The 22,258-nt window shown below is 35.6% G+C and overlaps 4 protein-coding genes across 5 annotated transcripts; 2 read left to right on the top strand and 2 right to left on the bottom strand.

The window, feature by feature from the left end:
- Window positions 1-4,648: 4,648 nt before the first annotated feature.
- Window positions 4,649-9,548, top strand: LOC133875688 (TITAN-like protein). Of its 2 annotated transcripts, none has more exons than XM_062313894.1 (7): window positions 4,649-5,063; window positions 5,556-5,682; window positions 5,818-6,121; window positions 6,274-6,350; window positions 7,144-7,189; window positions 7,386-7,810; window positions 8,998-9,548. In XM_062313894.1, exons 1-7 carry the CDS (start codon window positions 4,702-4,704, stop codon window positions 9,016-9,018), a joined length of 1,362 nt encoding a protein of 453 aa, XP_062169878.1. In that variant the 5' UTR covers window positions 4,649-4,701; the 3' UTR covers window positions 9,019-9,548. The 2 variants fall into 2 exon arrangements, with proteins under 2 accessions (XP_062169878.1, XP_062169877.1); XM_062313893.1 differs by having other exon boundaries at window positions 4,651-5,063; window positions 7,135-7,189.
- A 61-nt stretch (window positions 9,549-9,609) lies between these two features.
- LOC133875689 (arabinogalactan O-methyltransferase 2) lies at window positions 9,610-10,957 on the bottom strand. Its single transcript, XM_062313895.1, has one exon. The coding sequence runs from the start codon at window positions 10,594-10,596 to the stop codon at window positions 9,664-9,666; it is 933 nt and encodes a 310-aa protein (XP_062169879.1). The 5' UTR covers window positions 10,597-10,957; the 3' UTR covers window positions 9,610-9,663.
- A 2,944-nt stretch (window positions 10,958-13,901) lies between these two features.
- Window positions 13,902-15,748, top strand: LOC133875913 (uncharacterized). The gene is made up of 3 exons (XM_062314185.1): window positions 13,902-14,350; window positions 14,469-14,552; window positions 14,659-15,748. The coding sequence occupies exons 1-3, from the start codon at window positions 14,303-14,305 to the stop codon at window positions 15,601-15,603; spliced, it is 1,077 nt and encodes a 358-aa protein (XP_062170169.1). The 5' UTR covers window positions 13,902-14,302; the 3' UTR covers window positions 15,604-15,748.
- Window positions 15,749-19,029: 3,281 nt separating this feature from the next.
- On the bottom strand, window positions 19,030-21,285 carry LOC133874975 (acetolactate synthase 1, chloroplastic). The gene has a single exon (XM_062312931.1). It carries the CDS (start codon window positions 21,207-21,209, stop codon window positions 19,230-19,232), a length of 1,980 nt encoding a protein of 659 aa, XP_062168915.1. The 5' UTR covers window positions 21,210-21,285; the 3' UTR covers window positions 19,030-19,229.
- Between the last annotated feature and the right edge of the window lie 973 nt (window positions 21,286-22,258).

Here is a 22,258-nt window from a genome sequence, read left to right as displayed (position 1 = left end):
ATGAAGAAAACGATTTCTGAGAAAATGAGTGCAGTACTTGTCCTATATATATGAAAGCTAGCTAATTTATAACTGTCTACATGATGCTCGATCGATCTCCACCGAAAAGTTGAATGCCATTGATAGTATAGAAACTTACACGTACGCTTGGACTGGAAGCTTAACAGAAAATGCTTTGTGGTTGTGTTCTAATGGACTCTCGATCACAACTCCGTCAGATATAATCTAGTTCGTGAAAAGCCGTACTCCGACATATGACCACTTGAATTATAGATACTTTGTCTTTTATCTTTTATTTGGTTACAATCATAGAAATGCAAGAATCATCAATTATTTCAGAAAGTTGAAGAGCGGGATAAAGATGTAGGACATGCTCCCCGAGTTATCAGAGTTGTCATTATGACAAAACCTTAAACTTTGTCTTTTTTCACGCTGTCCGCATTCGATTGTCAAGTGATACTGTTTGCATTCTAATTTCAATTGCAAAGAATAATTGTAGAGAAGACTTAGAATTAAATTGTGATTGTAAACAAGTGTCGATCGACCTGTTAATTAATTAATTACCTTTACTGCTATCGACAAACAAATCTTTGACAAATTCACAAAGTTTAATTACATGCAGCAGGGACATCCGTGCACTTCCGGACTTCACGTATCTAAGACGAGAATAAACTGTAAAAATCTCTGCTTTAATATAATATTAAATTATCATTTATCATATATAAAGCTAGTTGCTGAACAGCTAGGAAATTAATTAAGGTAAAATATTTCTTTTTCATAAGTAACGATTTTTGTTTGTTTGGCATATGACTCATATATATCTTTCTAGCTAGGTACAAAAGAAAGAAAGAAAGAAAGAAAGAAAATGAATGATTGAAAGTGTTGGATTAATTAAGCCATTTCTAAACCAATCAAAAGAAAAAGTCTGCTGACTTTTGAAGCCAGCAGGAAACTTCCGATCATGGTGGGACTAAACTCTTTCGGTCACACCATGTGATCAGAACGTGTATCACATTAATTAGTAGATCACTAGCTTAATTAGTAGACGTAGATGTCCTTATGAGTGCTTAATGTTCTCATAAAATACTAGAATGATTAAAGAGAGCCATATTAACGTACATGTTTCATATTTCAATATTTGACATCAACAAATAAGGAAGCCTATGCCGAAGCATTAATTAATCCCACGTTTTCGGCCTGCTGCGCTTAATACCATTAATTGCACCATCTGCAAATAAAGATTAATAGGCAGATAGATATTGCAAAATATTTACTACTAAAAGATAGTGAAAACAAGAAAGCTTTATACTAAAAAGATAGTGATGGGATTAATATTCTTCCTATATGTTCATCCCTACCATTCATATCTCCCAGGTGAACCCTTTGGCTTTGCGATTGACTCGCAAGCCAAATGTGTGTACGTTTTAGACAAAATCTGAAAATTATTCTATTTGAAAGTATGTTTTTAAAAAACACGTAATTTTAAAAGTTGGACCGCAATTTTAATAAACATTAACTGTATTTTTAAAAATTACGTATTTTTATTAACTACGTTTTGAAATCGCCAAATCAAACATACCTGATCAAGTATTTTTTGTTTTTTGAAAAAATATTTTGATTTTAAGATAAATGTGGAAAGTGTTTTTTTAGTTGGCCTACATTTGAGAAAATGAATTATGTGGTTTACACTTGTTTATTTTGGGGAAAAAAAAAAATAGACGTAGAGATGATTCTTTACTTTTATATATATATATATATAAAGGTGGGCACGCAGCGAGTACCCCTCTCTTCCGCTGAGGGTGGTCATACTACCACTCTATTTTATTTTTATTTTCTTAAAATAATGAATTAGGTTTTAACTCTGTAAAAGTTAAGCCCCTGTTTCTATTAAAATATTCTTACAAAAAGATGTGAAAAGTTTTATAAAAATTGTTTTGCGTTTTGAAAAATGTTTGTATTTTGAGTTACATATTAATGTATTTGAGAAAAGTATATTTTTCAAAATTCAAATTGAAATAAAAAATATGAGAAAGAATATGGTAGCAAACATATATAGCCAAGTGTTCTAAAATTCATACATTGTCATACTTTATATAATTTTTTACATCACAATTATTTTTTAAAACTAAAAATTAAAATTTATCAGATGAATATTTGTTAATTTTAAAATATAATTATTATTAACTAATAAAATATTAACTTCATAAAAATAACGAACTTTAAAAACAATGAATTAAATTTTAAAAAATCATATATATAATAAACGAATCAATAAGAGGAAAGCCAGTAATAAACAAGTGTTCTATTATTGCAACGAGTATCGTTCTATTAAATTTAAAACAATTTTATGCGTTTTCAAATAATAATTTTGTAAAAATGCAATTGCCAAGTGATTTATTATTTTGCGATTTGGTTTAAAATCACACTTTTTGTTTACGAAATCGCAATCTCAAATATGTAAAGATTGAAAAATCATTATAAAAAGTTATGGAGGCATACTAGCAGTTTTATACATGCAAAGATGGTTGAAAGAAAAAAATTCTAGTCGATGAGACTTCTTTCTGTACTTATAAATTTATTTGGAACAGGAAAAAGTAAACATAAAAAAGATAGTTCTTTTCTATTGTATTAGTATTTTTTATTTTCTTTTTTTGTTCTTCCGTTTTTGTTTTTTTTTTTTTTGTCCTTATTCTATGTTCTATTGTATATATTATTTTTTATTCAAATTGCTTATTTTTTCTTTTGTACATTTTACACTGAATTCAGGACAATAACGACGCGAGAGAGAATTAATTTTTATATTGTTTTTTGTTTAAAGTATGACGATTTTTTAGCTTATGTTGTTGTTTATTGAGTAATTTTTTCCTTTTTGTAATACAAATTGTTTATGGTCTTAATTAATGTACGGCATTGGCTTTCAAGCTTTTATTGGAACCGGAAAAAAAAAAAAGTATACAGAAAAAACAGTTATTTTTTATTATATTATCACTTTTTTTTAATTTATATTATTTTTAATTCAAATGAATTATTTTTTTTTTTGTAAAAGTTATGTTTGAATTTAGAAAAATGATAGTTTTTTACTGACGGAAATTCCCTACAAACTTACAACCCACATATAACAAGGGCATGTGTATTTTAAACATGTGAGAAATATATTTTTTTTTATTAATGCTATTAAAAAAACATGTAAGAAGCACATGCTCTTTAAATAACATGTGCTTCTTACATGCCAATTGATACATGCCAGTTTTATATGTAGGTTGTAGAAAATTTCTTAGAATCCGATTTGTAATAAATTTCTATCCCTTTTTTACGCTGTTTTCATTAAGTAGTTTTTTAATTTTTTTGTAACACACTTTTTTTTTTTTGTGCATAATTAATGAGCGACATTGGCTTTAAAGCTTTCATAACGAAAAAAGTATAGAGAGCATACAATTCTTTTCTACTCTATTACTATTTTTTATTTGACTTTTTTGTCTTTATTTTATGTCAATATATTTTTCTATTTCCTTTTTTGCTCTTATTCTCTGTTTTAATTTATATTATTTTTAATTCAATTTTTTTTTTAACCTTTTGTAAGTGTTGCATTAAATTCAGAAAAATTATTATCATAGAGAGTTTCATATAGTTGTTTTTATACAAGGTATGATGATTTTTTTAGCTGTAGGTTTTTTTAAAAATTTTTTTAAAATTTTTAAATACACATTGTTTATGTGCTTAATTAGCGGATGACATTGGCTTTCAGGCTTTCATTGGATCTGGAAAAAGTGTAAGGGAAGAAAAGTTGTTTTGTTTTTGTTTTTTGTTTTTTTTATCTATTATTTTACTATTTTTCATTTGCCATTTTTGGTCGGTATATATGTTTTCCAATTTTTCATTTTTTGCCCTTATTCTCTAGTCTTAATTTATATTATTTTTAATTCAAAATGATTATATTTTTATTTTGTAAACATTACATTGAATTCAGGAAAATGATTGTCATATAGAGAGTTTCTTATAGTTATTTATGGTATAAGGCATAATGATTTTTTAGTTTCCGTTGTTGTTCTTTGAGTATGTTTTTATTTTTAATACGCATTGTTTACGTGCTTAATTAATAGTTGGCAATGGCTTTCAAGCTTTTATTGAAACCTGAAAAAGCATGCAGAAAAAATAGTTCTTTTATATTATATTACTATTTTTCATTTTTCATTTGCTGTTTTTTGTCTTTATTTTTTGTTGATATGTTTTTTACCCTTATTCTCTGTTCTAATTTATATTATTTTTAATTTAAAATGATTATTTTTTAAAAAACTTCATTTATAACTCTTGATTTTTCATCACGTTTGCAATTATAGACTTAAACTTTAAAAAATGTTAATTTAGTGTATTCATTTTTTTTTTTTTTCAATTTTAACTATCTGTTAGAATTTTCAGTTAAATTCTGTCAAAAATTTTAAAATACTCCTATTTTTTTTAAAAAAAAATTATAAAATTTTCGAATATTCAGACATCATTAAATTTTTTAAAATACTCCTTTTTTTTTAAAAAAAAAAAAATTTATAAAATTTTCAAATATTCATGCTTCAGCGTGGGTATCTTTTGTACCCGATTCGTGAATAACCCGCGAAGCGACCCGCTGTCTTCTTCTTCAAAATTTTTCTTCAACTTCTTCGAATTTCCCATCTTTCTTCGGAGACAGGCCGTATCCTCCGTACGATAATGGAGGAAAAAACACAGACTCAGAAGCCACACCCTGATCCGAACCCTAAAACCAATACCGCGAAATATAATAATGAAAATAACAACAACAATAAGAAGCAGAAGACGAAGAAGAAGAAGAGAGACTACGAATTCTGCAAGGTGTGCAATCTGAACCACGACCAGGGCGAGCGCCACAAGTACTTCCCGAGCCACAAGAACTCTGTCTCAACCTTCCTCTCTCGGTTCCAAGCCAAGCTCTCGGACGTTCGTTTCTTCCTCGGGAACCCTAGCCCTCTCCGCCCCGAGCTCGCCTCTCGCAACCGCTTTTGGTGCGTCTTCTGCGACTTCGACATCGACGAGCTCGGTAGCTTCTTCGCTTGGTAACGGCATTCTATGTAGCCGATCCTTTTGAGTTATCTTGTTTAATTTCTTAGAAAATGCGAGGAACAAAGAAAAAAAAGTTAAATTTTTTGATATTCTATGCTTTAATGTTTTGTTGAGTTCCAAAATTAAAGAAAAATTTACGGAAGACTAGTAATACATTTTCCTTTTCCAAAATATAGCAACAATATGCTCAACAGTGGTATATAATTGTAGTGGAGCTTTTGATTTTTTGAGGTTCTTTTAGGGTACGTTTCGGATTGCGGTTTGAAACGTGTGGATTCAAAAAATTGCGATTTCAAAACACAATTTATGGAAACACGATTTTTAAAATCGCAATTAATAGTGAAGAATACGAGACTTATAGAATTCACGTTGAATTATATTGATTTTTTAGAGCAACCAAAACTGTTGAATATGGTTTAAGAGCTCTGCTTTTTTTTCTTTTTTTTTTTTTTTTTTTAAGTACATGCTTCGTATTTTGTGAACAGTTATAATGCGATTAATCATCTAGCTAGTGCGGATCATCTGAAGAATTTGAAGCATTTTCTGTGGAAATATGGTGGTGGGATGGATGGCTTGGATACTCTTAGGATTTCAGAGGCTGATGTAGCTAAGGTACTTTGTTATAGCATTTATAATCAAGGTTATTGAATATTTTAGATTTCCATGGGATTTCAGATTCATAGCATTCAATAATATGGTGGTTGAGTAATCAAGGAAAGAAACCTAATACTCGTTTCATGACTGCAGTGGGAGAAAAAGTGCAAATCGTTGGAGAGCAATGCTGTATCGTCGAGTGAAGGACCTATTGGGCCATTATTTGGACCTTCGAATGATATCCACAATGAACTCAACTATGGAAATATTGATAGTTTTGAAAATAGTAGTATCCAATCTGTTAAATCAAGTCTTTCAAATGGTGTTATGCCTTTACATTATTATACGAATGAGTATCAGGTATCCCATTCAGATCTCTCTGAAGTCGCAAATTTTGGCACATTTGCCCATGATGTTAGCTCTGGTACAAATTTATGTGATTTCAAGGATTTACAAGGTATGTATATTCTATTTAATATATTACCTCCTTTTACTTTTTTAATCATTTATTAATTCAAGTTATTCTGTTTATGTTATGGTGGAGTTTTCTCTCACAAATGAGAACGCTTATGGTAGTTTTATCTGCTATGTGCTTACATTGTGACTCAGTTAGCAGGGATAGCCAACATGCTCTCCTTTTTAACAGTGCAAAATGCTCAGCTGATGGCTATTTCAGTAATGAAAGGGTAAGTTCTGTCATCTGCATAGAGATATAATTTTTTTTTTGGGTAATTTTGTCCATCATTATGCATAATTTTATAAAGTATGCTTGTCATAATGTTTAAAAATTGCTTGGGACCCTTAAGTGAAATGTCATTGTCAGGTTCCTATCCTGGATATTTTAGGGTAGTCCATTCTATAGAAATGAACAAAAGAAAGGTTTGAGCAAGTGAAGGAAAACATTTTGATTGAAGGTGGCAGTAGCATCTGATTAGTTATTTTTTACAGGAGACTATCCACCACTGCATTAATTTTCAGAGAGAAATTAGTACTATCTGTACAAGGGAGTATCATTCTTGTTTACTAATGCAACTAATTGATGATTTTGTACCATTCGCGTATTATAATATTTGTTGGGTTCTTGTATTAACAGTATTTTATGCTCCACAAAAGTTGTGCTAACGATAGGGCTAGTCAATTGAACCAATTGTTGTGATAAACTAAGCTCTTAATGCATGCAAAATCTAAATATCAGCATGCTGCTGGGCAGGGTGGCTCTACATAGTGCTTGTATGTTCAGGTATAAGCTTTATATTACATTTTGGTAGTCTTCTGGTAGCCCCATGTTTGGCATGATCAGTAGTGTTGTATTTTTCCACAATTTATTTGTATTTTATGCTAATGTTCGAACAGTGAAAAAGTCAACTTTTGACGGCTTTCATGGCCTGCCTGTGGATCCATACTTTTTTTTTTTGGGCACATTCTTATGTACTTATAATACCTTCAAACATTCAATGTATTTGGATATAGATGTACCAGGTGCATGAGGATGAAGGAATTGTAAAAGGAGAGAGCATTTCTCAGGGTATCAATCTTTAACTATGTATATTTTTTTTTCCTTATTATATTTTTTTTCATGCATCTAGATCCCATATGATATTGGTTATTGAAATTATTTGCAGTAAATTCACATATAGATATTGGTTAGCTTAGTGCACAAGGAGTTTGGTGGAGTGGTGCTTTTTTTTGTCCTGTCCTCATCTTGTGATTTTTTTCTTTAGGTTTGCAAAATCTCACCCGAATTTCTACCTCAAGCAATGAAGAGGCTAGAGGCAATGTGCATTCTGGAGCACCTCCTCCATGGTTCGAAGCGACTGCAGGAAGTCAGATCAATGTTCAACTAACACCAGCAACAGAAAGCCTCATGTTTCCTAATAAGTCAGGGAAGTCCAAACATTTGAACCCGAAACGAGTTGGAGCTGCTTGGGCAGAAAAGAGAAAGATTGAGCTGGAGATGGAGAAGAGGGGAGAGATTGTCAAGGGTGATTGCGCTGCTAATTGGCTTCCTAATTTTGGTAGAGTTTGGCAATCTGGTAGCCGGAAAGAATCTAGAAAAGAATTTGAGATGGAGAAACAAAATTTTCTTGAGCTTGGAAGTAAATCCGAGATGCCAGTTAAGATACAACCTTACATCAGCAAGAGAATGGTGAGCTCCACACTCTCAAATACCACATTGTAGGTTTCAAAATTCTTTAGTCTGGTTCTTTTTTTTGATAAGTAAAAAGTTTTATTAAAACGCGTAAGGCGTCCCTAAGTACACTGAGAGTATACAAAAGAACAATCAAAGCCAACAAAAGAAAACAAACAAGCTCAAAAAAGCTAAACCCCAAAACCCGAAAAGAACACCGAAGAAGCAGACCACAAAATAAACCCAATTAAACCCACAAGGAAACAAACCCAAAACCCGAGAACAAAACACCTCAAGACCCTCAAAGGTTCTGTCTAGCCTTTGGCCTACTGGCGAGCCATCATCTCTTCCAATTTAGCCAAGAACTTCTCACGGCGACCCGCATCCTTCGCCTGCTCAACAGGCAACCCGATCCAAAACTCAAGTTAATATAAGGTTAATATTCAAGTTTGTGGGTTCTTATAAGGTTAATATTCAAGTTTGTGTATATATGTGAGTGCATCTTTAAAATCAAGGTTTAGTTTTTAAAATCATGGGTTTTTTAAAATGCACCTTTGTTTGTTATTTGAAAATGTGAATTTTTCTACGTTTTAAACCCTAATTTTTAAAAAAGAACTCCTAAAAGATACATTTTTCGTGATTTTGTTTAAAATTGCACTTTTGGCCTACAAAATCACATGGCCAAACAGAATTTTAATGTGTACAGCTTCATGAATATGATTTGATAAATGTCTGTATGTTCCGGAGTGGACTAGAACTGATGTTTAGCTCTGGCATTAATTGTTTCAACTTACATTAGAGCTTGTTTGGGGTAGTGTTAAGGAGCTTAAAAAGTGCTTTTAATACATAAAATACATACAAAGTTGTTGCATCTTAAAAAGCAATTTTTATTTATTTTACTTTTTTGCTTTAAAATAGGCCAAAAACTGTATTTTGTTAGAAGCTTGAAAATGAGGCGCTTTTTTTTTTTTTTTTTTTGGTTTGAAAAAGCTATTTCAGACAAAAGTTTTATTCTCGACGTAATCCCAAATAGGCTCTTAGAGTATGGTAGTTTGGGTGATTTTATGCATATAATAATAATAATAATGGAAGCAGTTCCTTACCGAAAATAATAATAATGAAGACAGTTAGTTGCACCATAGTTGGTGTTTTGTGAATGGACTTCCCAAGGCTTATACTTTTCTCTCTTTTGGTCATCCTTGTAGCGAAGAGAAGGAGCTGAATGATCATTTCGGAGACAAAAATGCGAAGAGTATTATTGATCTTCCTGTTGGGTCTCATGGTAGAGAATCACTATGTATATATATCTTATTCATTCCTGCCCCATGCCGAGTTTTGATTAGAAATTAAATGGAGCCAGAGTCTCGTAGGAAAGGGGGGAAGCAGTTTTGGTGCAATTCACAGCCACATAAACCACAAATAAGAAGATTGCTGTCCGTTGAAATGTCTTTTGTAATCAATGATATTGGAGAAATGCTTCTTTGCATTTTGGCGTTTATCTGACTTACATTTTTGCTGAGTTGGCATGTTCTATTCACCCTAAAATTAAAAAAAAACACGTAGGATGGATTGAACATGCTAACTCAATAGAAATATAAGCGAGATGGATGCCAGAATGCAAAGAAGCATGTTTCATGACATTGTGTGATGTGCTAAACGCATCAACATTCACAATTTTGCGTGTACCAGCCTAGAGCATGCCAATCATGGCTGTCCTTTTGAATTAGCAATTTCAGAACGCGGGCATCATGTTTCATATTTTCGCAATTGCACATGTTTTTTTGGTTTAAAAAGGAAAAAAAAAAAAAAAAGGCATGTAATTAAATGTATATCATTACTCTTTGCTCTCAGCTCTGAGAAAAAGAATACTGCTACTCTATCACAACAGGTCTAGCAGAGCAAAATGTTGTAGAATTTAATTGACCCTTGATCCTGAAAATCCATAGTTTCCCTTTGGAAGAAATCAAGTTCTCATCACACAGAAGCTCCCAAGAAAACCACTTTTCAATCATTCGATGGACGTCATGAATGGCTACATAAGTTGTATTTCCAGCTCTTGCTATTATACTAGCAGTATAGATTGTTGCCATCCTACCTGCTGCTTCTGGTGCATCTCCGCTCGGTCCATCCACCACTATCACATCCCATTTTTGCTGATATACTTCTTGTGGTAAATTTGTCAGTGTGAGCCTGCATTTCGATGCTTGAAGCGGCCCGGAGCTGGGTTCACAGGCCGGGTTCTGCCTGACATGCTTGAGCAGCTTGTAAGCCTCTTTTCCAGGCATCTGGTATTCAACCTTGTATGCTCGAGTGCTGTTTGAATTGGCTTTGATTGTGCTTAGCTTGCTGATATCGTCCTCTAGAAAGATGGTGGTGCCACCTGCATTGATTTGTGAGAGGTGGAGGTATTTGGGTTCGAGCCCAAAAATAAGGAGGTTGCAGGGGGATTTTTGAGCTACAAGATTTGATAGGAGTTGAAATTCCTTTTCTGTGATGGCATTAGCAGAGGCTTTTGGATGATTTGTTGAGGAGCCCCCCGGCTCATGTGATGGAATGTGCTGAAAAATAGTGGAAAAAGTTGGGAGCCTAGTGGAACTGGATGAAGTAGTGAAGGTGATAAAAAGAAATCTGATGATGGAGAAGCTTGATAGAATCAGGACGAGTACCGGGAGAAGTTTCTTTATGGTGATGTTCATCCTTTTCCGTCCTCGGCAATATTTGTAATCAATTGGTAGATTTTGTGGAGGAGAAAATTGAACCAGAGGAGTTACAAGAGGGCGGCAATGAGGCACTTCTGGGGGCATTGTTTCTTTCAGCAGTAGCACAACTACAATCACATCCTCTTTACAGTGGGGGGCTCTTTGGTTTTTGATGATGCGAGTTGTTAATCTGATGGTGCCCCCTTTGGTATCCTCTTAGAGTGACAAGGAAGGAAACGGTTTGCTTTTGTTTCAAGTGTTTTCTTTTTCTATTATTTGAGTTGTCACCTAATTGCTGTGGTTGTAATTTTGCTTATGAGATATCAAAACAGCCTATGTGTATGTATCTCTTTGGGATAGAACAACAGAAAGGGTTGGTGTTTCAATCATTTTGGAGGGATGCTGACATGGGTCTCTACGAGATTGGAGATTAGTTCATTAATCCACTCTTTCTTTTTCTTTTTGGATTTATCACGTTTGGTAGTTATGAGTGAAGTTGAAGAAGGCTATTCAGTAGTTGCAGGGCCACTTTCAATCAATGACTTTCTCCAATATGTCATTCATTTTATATGGGAGTCGATCTGTCTATTACACATTTCAAGGGCCAGTGGATTCATTCATCTTCTTCAATTTTGAAGGGGATTTCTCTCCTTCTGCCTATTAATAATAATCCATAATCATGGTAGTAAATTCTCAAACAAAGCAAATCAGAAAGGAGAGAGCTGTCAAAAAGGGTTGTTTAAGCTTCATACTTTCATAGTCCTTTTCAAAAGGAGCTTCCCGGAAAGTCCCTTAGCCGAAGGAAGCAAGTTGTTCAGGCTGGATCTTAGGAAGAGCAAATAGACCGAATGGTTGATTATTTTTCGGAACCTTTACTTACTCCTGAATTATTATGAATTTTGCAATGTCGCCTCCAAGTTAAAAAGTTTGAAATAGGAGTGTCCGATGTTTCAATCATTTTCAATCACTCCCTAATGTTAGGGTTTTTTGTTAACTCAAACGACTAACAAGTAAAATACCCATTATACCCCCTTGTAAAATTTATAAAAATATAAATAAAAAATGAAAAAAAAAACAGATGACCCACAAACATGCTGTGGGTCATATTTTATTTTATTTTTTCAATTTTTTCTTGTTCTTTTTTAATTTTATAAATGGAGTATTATGGTCATTTTTGCTTTTTTCGTTAAGATTTAACAGAAAATCCTAACAAGGGGGGTATGGGTGATAGAAATGGGTTGAAACATCGGACACTCACATTACAAACTTTTAAACTTTTAAGGCAAGTGAAATTTTCCCTTATTTTCCAATGAACCACAACTAATATTTATGCTCCATTTGTTTGGGCGTAAAATATTTTCGGAAAAATCAATATTTTTCAGTGTTTGGTGCAATCGAAAATGATGGTCAACAGAAATTATTTTCAGATTGGCTGAAAAAGCCTCTTTAATTTTGAAAATGATTTACGGTTTTAAAAACTGTAAATTGTTTTATGAATTTAAACTCTTCATTCTTTTGCACGCAAGTTTGTGGAAATTCGTTACTGCTGGACATTGGAGTTTGTTGGCGACCCAAATTTGCACCGAAGGTTTCCCGATTTTGAGATTCGGGCACCGGAATCTGGCGACACTGGCTGCTGGATTCCGGCCACTGTAGCAAGAATCCGGCGAATCTGGCCAGCTGGTGTCGAAATTTGGCCATTTACACCAAAATCCGGCAATAGTAGAGGTTTCTGGCGATTCTGGTTGGAATTTGGCAACAGTAGCCGAATTCCAAACAATTTTGCTGGAATCGGGCTGCATTGTGCCAGATTCCGGTGAAACTTCCTGAAATTTTGCCCGTCGGCGATAGAATATGGCCAGTGCTGCCGGATTCCAGCCACAATCGCTAGAATTTCGTCACTAGTGGTTTTTCGTTGTTGGTAATTTTTCGCGAGTCAAATACCGAAAAATATTTTTAGAAAAATCAAGTTTTCTTAAAAAATGATTTCGTTGAAATATGTTTTACGTCGAAACAAACAGATCATTAGGGTTATAGTAATGGAATTGCGGAGTTAGGTCCAAATGAAATGTACATGTGTGCGTATGAATGCAGATATGCTGTTCCTGATCTGGAATCTTAACATTTTCCACGAACTGTTTTAATTATATTATTATAAGCACTGAGGCATATATTTTAACTGAAATGTCTATTTCCCATAATTAACAATTTGTTCTAGTGACCTTGTCTATATGTAAGCTGGTGTTTCAGGCATCTCAACACAGCATATACTCTCCCGTCTCTCTCTGAACATTGTTTGTGCCGAATCAAAAGCAATTGTTTTTGGTTTCTTCTGCACACAGACAAAACTAAAGTCGTGCCTAATTGACCCCATTTAACATATTCTTTTGCCAAGAGTGGGTAAGTGCCTATTGGCCATTGCAAATAGCAAGCGTATGGCAGGGGGAAGCGAAAATTTGGGTGGTTTTTTGGAAAATATTTGCTTTTCTTTTCTTTAGTAATGGGCTGCAACAACTTGGCAGGATAACTTATTATTATAAAAGTTTTGTTTTCAATGTGAATAGAAGTCAATATTTTGACAAGTGAGATTGTAACTATTTGATGCCAAAAATGAACTATGTTACATATTCTTTGCATCAATTCTAAATACATAGACCTGACCTTAACACTAAAGATAATACCGAACAATATGGATAAAATTGTCCTCCAAACTTCCGTCAACCCAGTTTGGAGTAAAACTTTGTTTGAACAGTATAGGTATAATAATTTGCCCATTCATACACATATGTAATGTTCCTTAGCTACTTGTTACATGTCGAACCATTAATCCTCTTAAGTTTTCCCCTAATGCAGGTGGCAACCAGATCCCAGATTCCTTAGACCATTTTTTCTTCTCACAGAAATAGCAATTCAATCGCCTTACCCCATTATGATGTATGATAGGCTGACCCCAAGCCTAAACTCAATAAAAAGATTTCAATTTCCCTCCAATTTTCCATAGAAAAAAAAATTACCAACAAATCAGTCCATTGCCTCCCACCAAACGCCTCAAAGGGTCATCTTCTATCCAAAATTTAAAATTCAGTGGGTGACAATTCATCTTCAATTAAATATGTTTTGTTTTGTCATCAATTCATAATTTTTTGATTTAAAATTCAACTCTGTATCATCTGTCCTTTAAGTGGGTGGGTATTCCGGCCAGACCAAAGGTTCAATCTCATATTAAACTTAACCAATGATCAAGTTACACATACTTGGATACTAATCTAGAAGACATAATCTAAATTCTAAACCATGGTTATGGTTACAAAAGAGGTATTACTGTATACTGTTTCAAAACATTGCTGTTGTCATTCTGGACGTAGTGTCCTCAGTCTTATAATATCTTTAATACCCCACCATTCAGAACCTCATCTGCAATAACCAATGCTTTAGTGAGTTTGGCTCAGTCTTCTCTACACATCTGCCTTTGTTTCTTCCTCCATATCCTCTTTTTTTTTTTCCTCTCTTCCTAGTTGTTTCTTTTGGTTTATCTAGCACACCAATCCATATCAGCAACAAGAGGTTTTGATCAGTTTGGCTTGTTCTTCTCTACTCTCTCTTCTTCTTTCTTCTGTCCACTCTGCCATAGATTCTATTATTTCCTAAATCTTCCAGCCTAAACCCAATTCCACAGCTAGAGAGTGTTTTCGCAAGTGAATTTGTATTACCACTCTTTTTTCTCCTGATACTTTGACTTTTTCCTCAAATCTTCCTAAGTCTAGTATATTTGGCCCATGAACAAAGCTTAGTGGCGGAGAGAGTACATACTATGGGAAGGAACACTGAAGAACAGGTTGTTTCACTTGCAGGATCAAAGGTGAGTGCTTATAATTCAAAACCATATTCTTTGTTGTTATATTCAATTCTGTCATACAAATTTCTCATAGCATAAAATTTTCAAAGATTCTCATAAAAAAAAATTGACAACAAATCAGGAAGGTGATAATAAACATTCCCTCTTTGCTTCTATACACAAACCACCTGCAGAAAATAGCAAAACAAGCAGTTTGATTGTTAAGGTACTATTCATATTCTTATCTCCTGTTATGTAGAAAGTTTGAAGGGTTCCTAATATAATGTCCATCTGATTGGGGTTTTGATTTTTTCTTTTTTGCAATAAAATAGAAAGCGCGTACCGTGATACCTGCTCACATCGTAGCTGAAGCCATATCAACATTGCACGATCTTGATCTCAGATGGTCAGGCCCGATCACGCCAACAGAAAGGCTATATGTTGAACAGTATGTTTTAGCAAAGTACCCGCAATATGCCGGGCTAGTTGAAGGAGAAAAGATAGATCTCTCTAGCCTTTGCATCAATGAGGAGCCCTCAGAACCCATGTTTGATGATAGGGGGAAGTCCCCAAGAGGTACCTTCAGAGAGCCTTCCACACCCTCTTTTGGAAGCAGGCATCCTGACTTGGATAGGATCCAGTTGGAGCCATCAAGATTGCTTGATATTCTCACCAAGAAATCCACCTTTCCTGGAAGTTTTATCTCAATCCCCGAAATCCAAGCTCGGAACAAGGCTTTGAAGCACTGTGGATTATCTGATGATGACTACCTTGTTCTCTTCACTCCAAGCTACCAGGATGCCATGAAGTTAGTTGGGGAGAGCTACCCCTTCATCAAGGGAAACTTCTACATGACCATTATCGGGGAAGAAGAAGAAGACTGCATAAGGGAGTTTGCTACTTTCAAGGAATCCAAAGTCATATCAGCACCAGAGACTTGGCTGGATTTGAGGATCAAGGGATCACAGCTTAGTCATTATTTTAGGAGGAAGTGTAAACACAGCCCAAAAGGATTATTCTCTTATCCAGTCGATGTAAAAGGGACTCGTTATTCAATGCATTGGGTTTCAGAAGCCCATCGGAACTCGTGGCATGTTCTGCTTGATGCAACTGCACTGGTTGTAGGGGAGGATAGGTTGAATCTCGCACTACACCGGCCAGACTTTGTGTTGTGTAGTCTTGATAATACACATGCTAATCCTTCAAGGATCACTTGCCTCTTGGTCAGAAAGAACTCCTTTGACGCTACGACTGCTTCATCGCAGGCCAATGAGTGAGAGGAAAGTACTTTGATGCTATCACGACTTCAAATCAGGGCAACGAGTTAATGAGGTTTGATCGACAATGTTTTTAAATATGTTTAAACCAGACTAGTAATATCAATACATTTTAGCAATATATATGGACATTAAATTTTCCTTAGATTTCTGTAGATAAATAACCTTTTATTAGAGTGAATTCCATGGAGACATTTGAAGGATCATTACTGATGGGGATTTCTGCACCCGCAGGATTCCCAGTCCCAGTAGCAATTGAGGTACTATGAAATCCCAGTGACTGCTCTTTAACTAATTCTTTGGAAAACTTTTATATGACAGCCTTGGCATTCATCTCTTTCCACTCATCATTGTCCATCTTCCGAAGTTTTTTCGTCTTTTCCAATAATGCCTTGTAGACTCTTGGCTGAATCAAAAGATCTTTCATCCTTCTTTGTTAAAGAGAGAAATTGTACTTGCCAAAAAAACTTCCCAACTTCATATTTGGAGCTCGCTATATTTACTCTAATCGTCAATCCAAATACCGAACCTGACTTTTATACCACTTGTTGTGTAAAAGACCACAATTATGGTAAATAAAACAAAACAATCACACAAAAGAACACTAGGATTTACGTGGTTCCCTTAATATGAGGTACATGCAGAGGCAATCAGGAAGAAATTCACTATAAAAAATGAAATACAAAATAGTGAAGAAAAAACCACTCAGAACCCAAAGCCCCAATATACCAAAATCTCACAGCCACATAAAAAGATATTATTTCCCAAAAGAAAAAAAAAAAAAAAAAAAAAAAGGATAAACTTCTCTTTTGCTAGGAACAAATGGCGGCTGGTTTCTCTCTATTTCGCTCACACTGGCTCACACTCACTCTTAGTTTTCTCTCGTTGCGACACCTCCAACAAGAAACAAAGACGTTTTCTCTTGTGTGATCCCACAACCCAAAGAAAAAAAGTTAAGCGGCACTCTTCTGTACTGCTAAAATCAAAATGACCAAAATCATATTCATTATAAGGACCAAAAACATGCTTTTACTAGCATGAAAGCCGGTGCGAATTGAGAAAAGAAAGCCAACATCGGTTAAAGACTCCTAAACCAAAAAGAATAGTGAGTGAGACCCATTGACTTGATGTTCAAGTCACAAAGGTCCAACAGAACCAAATGGTTAGTCGACTAGAAATTAACCAATTTGAAGAGAAGAGCAAGAGAATTCCATTTCCATAATACATAACATCTATATAGGCAACTTCAGTCTTATATATTGACAAACAGATATGTAGAACACTAGATTAGGCTGCACACAGGGTGACAGAAATTTTCTGAAAGATATAGCAAACTCTAATGCAGTCTAATATATCTGTTCAGAATAATGTATGAGCAGATATGAAAATGAGCAAAAACATACTACCTCTTCCTTTGAATTTGAAAAAGTTCACAATATGATCTCAACAAAGCAGCCATTCAAATGTATAATAACATTAGAAAGCATCTAATACATATACAGTACGGACAACTATAGTTGCATCCATAACACATTGAAACCCTTAATTTTGCAAAAGAAAGCTCAATTTGTATTGAGCGTCGTATCCAAGTGCTTATGTAGATTTCAATACAATAATCTCATCAGTGAATCAATTAAATTCTGTACACTGGTTCCAGCGCTAGACTTGGACCCCATTTAACATTGGAGTACTATAATGGAGGCCCTAAAAGAACTTCTCCAAATATCTCCATACAACAACTGGGGATGCCAGCAGCCATTCAAGGCCGACAGAATTTTCTAAGATGGGGCTAATAATCCCCAATTCCGAACACTAAAAATGGAACTTCGTTATAGATGACTAATCCATTCATCAAACCAAATTCTTGGCTTTCTCCCATGAGCCCAACAAGGACATAAACTCAACAAAGCCATTGTTAAATCTCCAGCTATCCTAATTATTTCAAAAGCTTAACTTAATAAGAAATGGTAAATTTAATCATTCAATTAATAATTCCTCAGCCATATCTCAGCTTGACTCCTGAAAACTCTCGAATTAAAACTGCACTTACAAAACTCCTTCCCAAGAGCCCAGAAAGAAGATAATTTAAAGAGAAAAATAAAATGGTCATTATGGCCAAAGTTCTTAATCTGCGCTTTACAACATAACCCAGTAAGAAAATTGGATCAACGCACTTAAATTCTATTGAACACTAACCTCGTCATTGGCATACATTGTACAATCAAAAAGTAGGAATAAATAGAAAAAAAAAAAAGAAAAAAGAGGAAGAACATACAGACTTATGTCCAAGCTAGTAATCTGTCGTGAAAAGCTGGGGGGACAAAGCTCCTTGGTTCCTAACCCATTATGAATCAAATATTCCTCGTCTTAGAAGCTACACCTGCTGCTTGCCCAACGGTATGGCTGGATTTGCAGAATAAGAGCATCACCGTTGGAATATATTATTGTAATTACATCCGCGTAGCAAATTTGTTATCTATTTTAGTTAAATAAATTATTATTTTAATTATCTACTTTTTCAAAGCATTTATATCAAAGCTTTATTCATTTAAATATTTTTTTAATGATTTTTCTTTTTTTTTTTTTTATAGGAGAAATAATGTTAGCGAATAAAAAAGACCAATGCTCAAACTAAATTTTCACGTCAGTTAAAATGACGTGTTGTAAGTGGTTAACAATTTTTTTTTTTGACTGACATGATTAGTTACTTAAAACAAACCACATAAGTAACATTATTAATTAAAAAAATATTTTGTTTTTACATTTGATGAATGAGCACCTCACCAAATGAACAAAATGTTTATTTAAATTGCTGAGATAGATACATTTCATTTTGTTCATATTTTAGCATATTTTGGCTAAGAGCCTAGGCAGATGAGAATGCTTTAACAAAGGATTCCTCCACTTTATTGCATTTAAAGTAATGGAAATTCAGATGCCTTGAGTATCTGAATTCTCCAAACTTGGAAATGAATTTCTTTGTAAAGAGATGGGTATCCGTATCTCACCTTGGGAATGTAAGAATGAGTGTTACTTTTTTCTTTTTTTTCTTTTTTTTGTCAAGGTAAAGGTAAGCCACTCAGACAAGTATTCGGAAGCGAATTAGAAGTTGTCACCACCCTAAAGAAGCCATCTTGAGCATCAATAAATGCTTTGAGAACCCCCCCAGATACCGGTATATATTGCATAAAGTCCACTTCCCACTGCAATGGCTTGAACAGGAAGATCAGTTTCTAACATATCCATGCATCACCATCGTAAACCAGAACAAAATTGGTACCTTAAATACGTGGGCTTTTGTTTGTTAAAATTATTATTTTCTCTTCTCAAAATGAAAACAAAAAAACAATTTTTACATTTTTACTGCATCAAAACACTTTTTCAAACTAAAAACACATTAACAAACATTGTCCAATTTCGTGGGAATGCTGGAAACCTTCTTTAGATTCATAATATAGCAGCAAAAGAACAAATAATTAATAAAGTAACTGCTACAAATTGTCCGAGCAAAATACAACAAAGCTCCTAACTCAAGAACAAATAAACTTGCCACAACTTCAAAGCGTGCCTGAGCTAAACACAAAACATACATACAGATACAGAGCAGAAAACGAAGATAGATGAAATCAGTAGGCAGATCTCCCATCACCCTCCGTGATTATATCCTTAAATGCCCCACCACTTGGAATCATAGGAAGAACATGTTCTTGATGCGGTACAATCACATCCAGCAAGTACGGCCCAGGAGTGTCCAGCATCTTCTGAATTGCCGCCCTGAGATCTTCCTTCTTTGTGACACGGGCTGCAGGTACATCACATGCTTCTGCGAACTTCAACATATTGGGAAAAATTTCAGACTCCCTAGACGGGTCTCCAAGAAAAGTGTGAGCCCTGTTAGCCTTGTAGAACCGGTCCTCCCACTGCACCACCATACCCAAATGCTGATTATTCAGTATCATTATCTTAACAGGAAGTTTCTCCGCTCGAAGAGTTGCCAACTCTTGGACATTCATGATAAAACTTCCATCGCCGTCAATATCCACAACAACAGTATTGGGATTTGCAACAGCGGCTCCCATGGCAGCAGGCAATCCAAAACCCATCGCCCCTAAGCCCCCCGACGTCAACCATTGTCGGGGCCTCTTGTACTTGTAAAACTGAGCAGCCCACATTTGATGCTGCCCAACACCAGTGCTTATGATCGCATTCCCATCAGTCAACTCATCAAGAATCTGGATTGCATATTGAGGAGGAATAGCATCTTCAAAAGTCTTGAAAGCCAACGGATGCTTCACTTTCTGCTCCTTCAATTCCTCCCTCCACGCAGAAAAATCAAGCTTAAGCTTACTTCCTTTCCCCTCCAATATCCTGTTCATCCCCTCCAATGCCAACTTCACATCTGCACACACCGACACATGGGGCTGCTTATTCTTCCCAATCTCCGCCGAATCAATATCGATGTGAACGATCTTCGCTCGGCTCGCAAACGCCTCAAGCTTTCCCGTCACACGGTCATCGAACCTAACCCCAAACGCAAGCAACAAATCACTCTTATCCACGGCGTAATTGGCATAGACAGTGCCGTGCATCCCAAGCATCTGGAGCGACAAGTCGTCCGTCAAGGGAAATGCGCCGAGACCCATTAGAGTACTCGCCACGGGGATCCCGGTCAGCCCGACAAACCGCCTCAGCTCTTCGCTCGAATTCAAACACCCACCACCAACATACAACACGGGTTTCTTCGACTCTGACACTAGCCTAACAATCTGCTCCAAATGCACCTCGCTCGGCGCTTTTGGCAACCTAGCATTGTACCCAGGTAATCTAATGGGTTGGTCCCAATCGGGAACCACCAGTTGCTGCTGTATATCTTTGGGTATATCGATCAGAACCGGGCCGGGTCGGCCCGATTGGGCTAAATAGAAAGCTTCCTTCACGATTCTAGGAATGTCTTCCACATCGAGAACGAGATAATTGTGCTTGGTGATAGAGCGTGTTACCTCCACGATTGGGGTCTCCTGGAATGCGTCGGTGCCGATCATGCGGCGGGGCACTTGGCCGGTAATGGCTACGAGCGGAACACTGTCAAGCAAGGCGTCTGCAAGACCACTGACGAGATTGGTGGCGCCGGGGCCCGAGGTGGCGATGCATACGCCGGGGAGCCCAGACGCACGCGCGTAACCCTCGGCCGCAAAGACTCCGCCTTGTTCATGGCGGGGGAGGACGTTGCGAATGATGGAGGAGCGCGTGAGGGCCTGGTGGATCTCCATAGACGCGCCGCCCGGATAGGCAAAGACGTTGGTCACGCCCTGGCGCTCCAGGGCCTCCACGAGGACGTCAGATCCCTTTCGCGGTTGGTCGGTAGCAAATCGAGAAATGAAATCTTCTGGGGCTGCGGGAGTTTTGGGAATTTTGGTGGTGATTGCTTTGGTGGAATTGGAGATGCGGAGGGAGGAGGAGCGGCGGGGAGAGGGGTGGCTTTGGAGAATGCAGGAGAAGGGAAGGGTATATCTGGAAATGAGGGATTTGGAAGAGAGAGGAGAGGAGGCTTTGGAGAAGGAAGTGGTCGTGGTGCTAGTAGCGGCGGCGGCGACGGCTGCTGCCATTGTGGAAAACTGAGAGGCGGCTATGTGAAAAGCTGGTGTGGCGAGCAGAGGAAGAGAAATGGTGTCCACGGAAAAAAGGGTTTGTACTATATATCAAGAGGTGTCGTGTGTGTCCCGTATTCCTTCATTTATGTGTGGGTAAAATAGGAAATGGCACTCAAAAGATAAATGTTTCTCTAATTTCCTCTGTTTTTTTAGTGGTATTTTTGCCATTTTCCTGTTCTTTTATTTATTTATTGGTTAACTAAAAAAAAAAAAAAAGGATTTTACTCCTTTTCAAAGGGAAACGACAGGAGAAATTGTTGGAGGTTTGAGAGGTGCAGCTCCGAATAGGAGCTCCCCACCCCTTGGAATCTTGGATGGAATTCTTAAATTACATTCTCAATATTTGATTGGCTCATTCTTTTTTACATTTCAATCTTTTATCCTCACTTTTCTTTTGAGAAAGGTTAAATATCATATTTTTACCGTATAATTATTTCACAATATTTCAATCGATTCTTAAATTTTCTTTTTAACGATGACTAATTCATAAATTTGTTAAAATTATCACGTTAACATTTTAAGATAAAAATATAATATAAAGCATTAGTCTCCTAAAATTGGGTTTTGAATTTTTCGTCTCGGCATTTACACTTTTAGAGACTTTTAAATATTTTATTATATTAATTTCTTAAATTACATAGTAAGGTAACAACACAAGAATCGTTTCATTGAAAGTGATTGTTGTTATTTTAACAATTCTATCTTAAAGAAAACTTTAAAAAAATCTATAGGATTGTGATCTACATTTTCAAATGATATGTTTTAGGATGAGATGTTTGATGTATCCTTAAACCAAAAAAAAACTATTCAAAAAAAGTATTCTAATCAGTTTGATTGCTAGATATCATTTAGCTAGACATGATGAGTGCTTGTTCAACGGTTGACAGTTGAATTCAATGTAAAAGTTAGTAAAATGGTTAATGTAGTAGTTCATGCCTCATGGGCTAGTCGGTGGGAAAGAAGACAAAGTTTTCCTTCAAATTAGTTGTGATTTTTTTTTTTTT

This window comes from Alnus glutinosa, chromosome 8 (genome assembly GCF_958979055.1).
Source record: "Alnus glutinosa chromosome 8, dhAlnGlut1.1, whole genome shotgun sequence".
Lineage (NCBI taxonomy): Eukaryota > Viridiplantae > Streptophyta > Magnoliopsida > Fagales > Betulaceae > Alnus > Alnus glutinosa.
The sequence above is the reverse complement of the archived record's forward strand: the minus strand, read 5'-3'. Positions and strand labels throughout refer to the sequence as shown.

Bases quoted from the DNA above. Each gene is read 5' to 3' on its own strand.
- LOC133875688 (XM_062313893.1), top strand. From the start codon at position 4,702: ATGGAGGAAAAAACACAGACTCAGAAGCCACACCCTGATCCGAACCCT. The intron at 6,351-7,134 runs GTAAGTTCTGTC...ATTTGGATATAG, and splicing joins GCTATTTCAGTAATGAAAGG to ATGTACCAGGTGCATGAGGA. The intron at 7,190-7,385 runs GTATCAATCTTT...TTTTTTCTTTAG, and splicing joins AGGAGAGAGCATTTCTCAGG to GTTTGCAAAATCTCACCCGA.
- LOC133875689 (XM_062313895.1), bottom strand. From the start codon at position 10,596: ATGCCCCCAGAAGTGCCTCATTGCCGCCCTCTTGTAACTCCTCTGGTT.
- LOC133875913 (XM_062314185.1), top strand. From the start codon at position 14,303: ATGGGAAGGAACACTGAAGAACAGGTTGTTTCACTTGCAGGATCAAAG. The intron at 14,351-14,468 runs GTGAGTGCTTAT...ACAACAAATCAG, and splicing joins TTTCACTTGCAGGATCAAAG to GAAGGTGATAATAAACATTC. The intron at 14,553-14,658 runs GTACTATTCATA...GCAATAAAATAG, and splicing joins CAAGCAGTTTGATTGTTAAG to AAAGCGCGTACCGTGATACC.
- LOC133874975 (XM_062312931.1), bottom strand. From the start codon at position 21,209: ATGGCAGCAGCCGTCGCCGCCGCCGCTACTAGCACCACGACCACTTCC.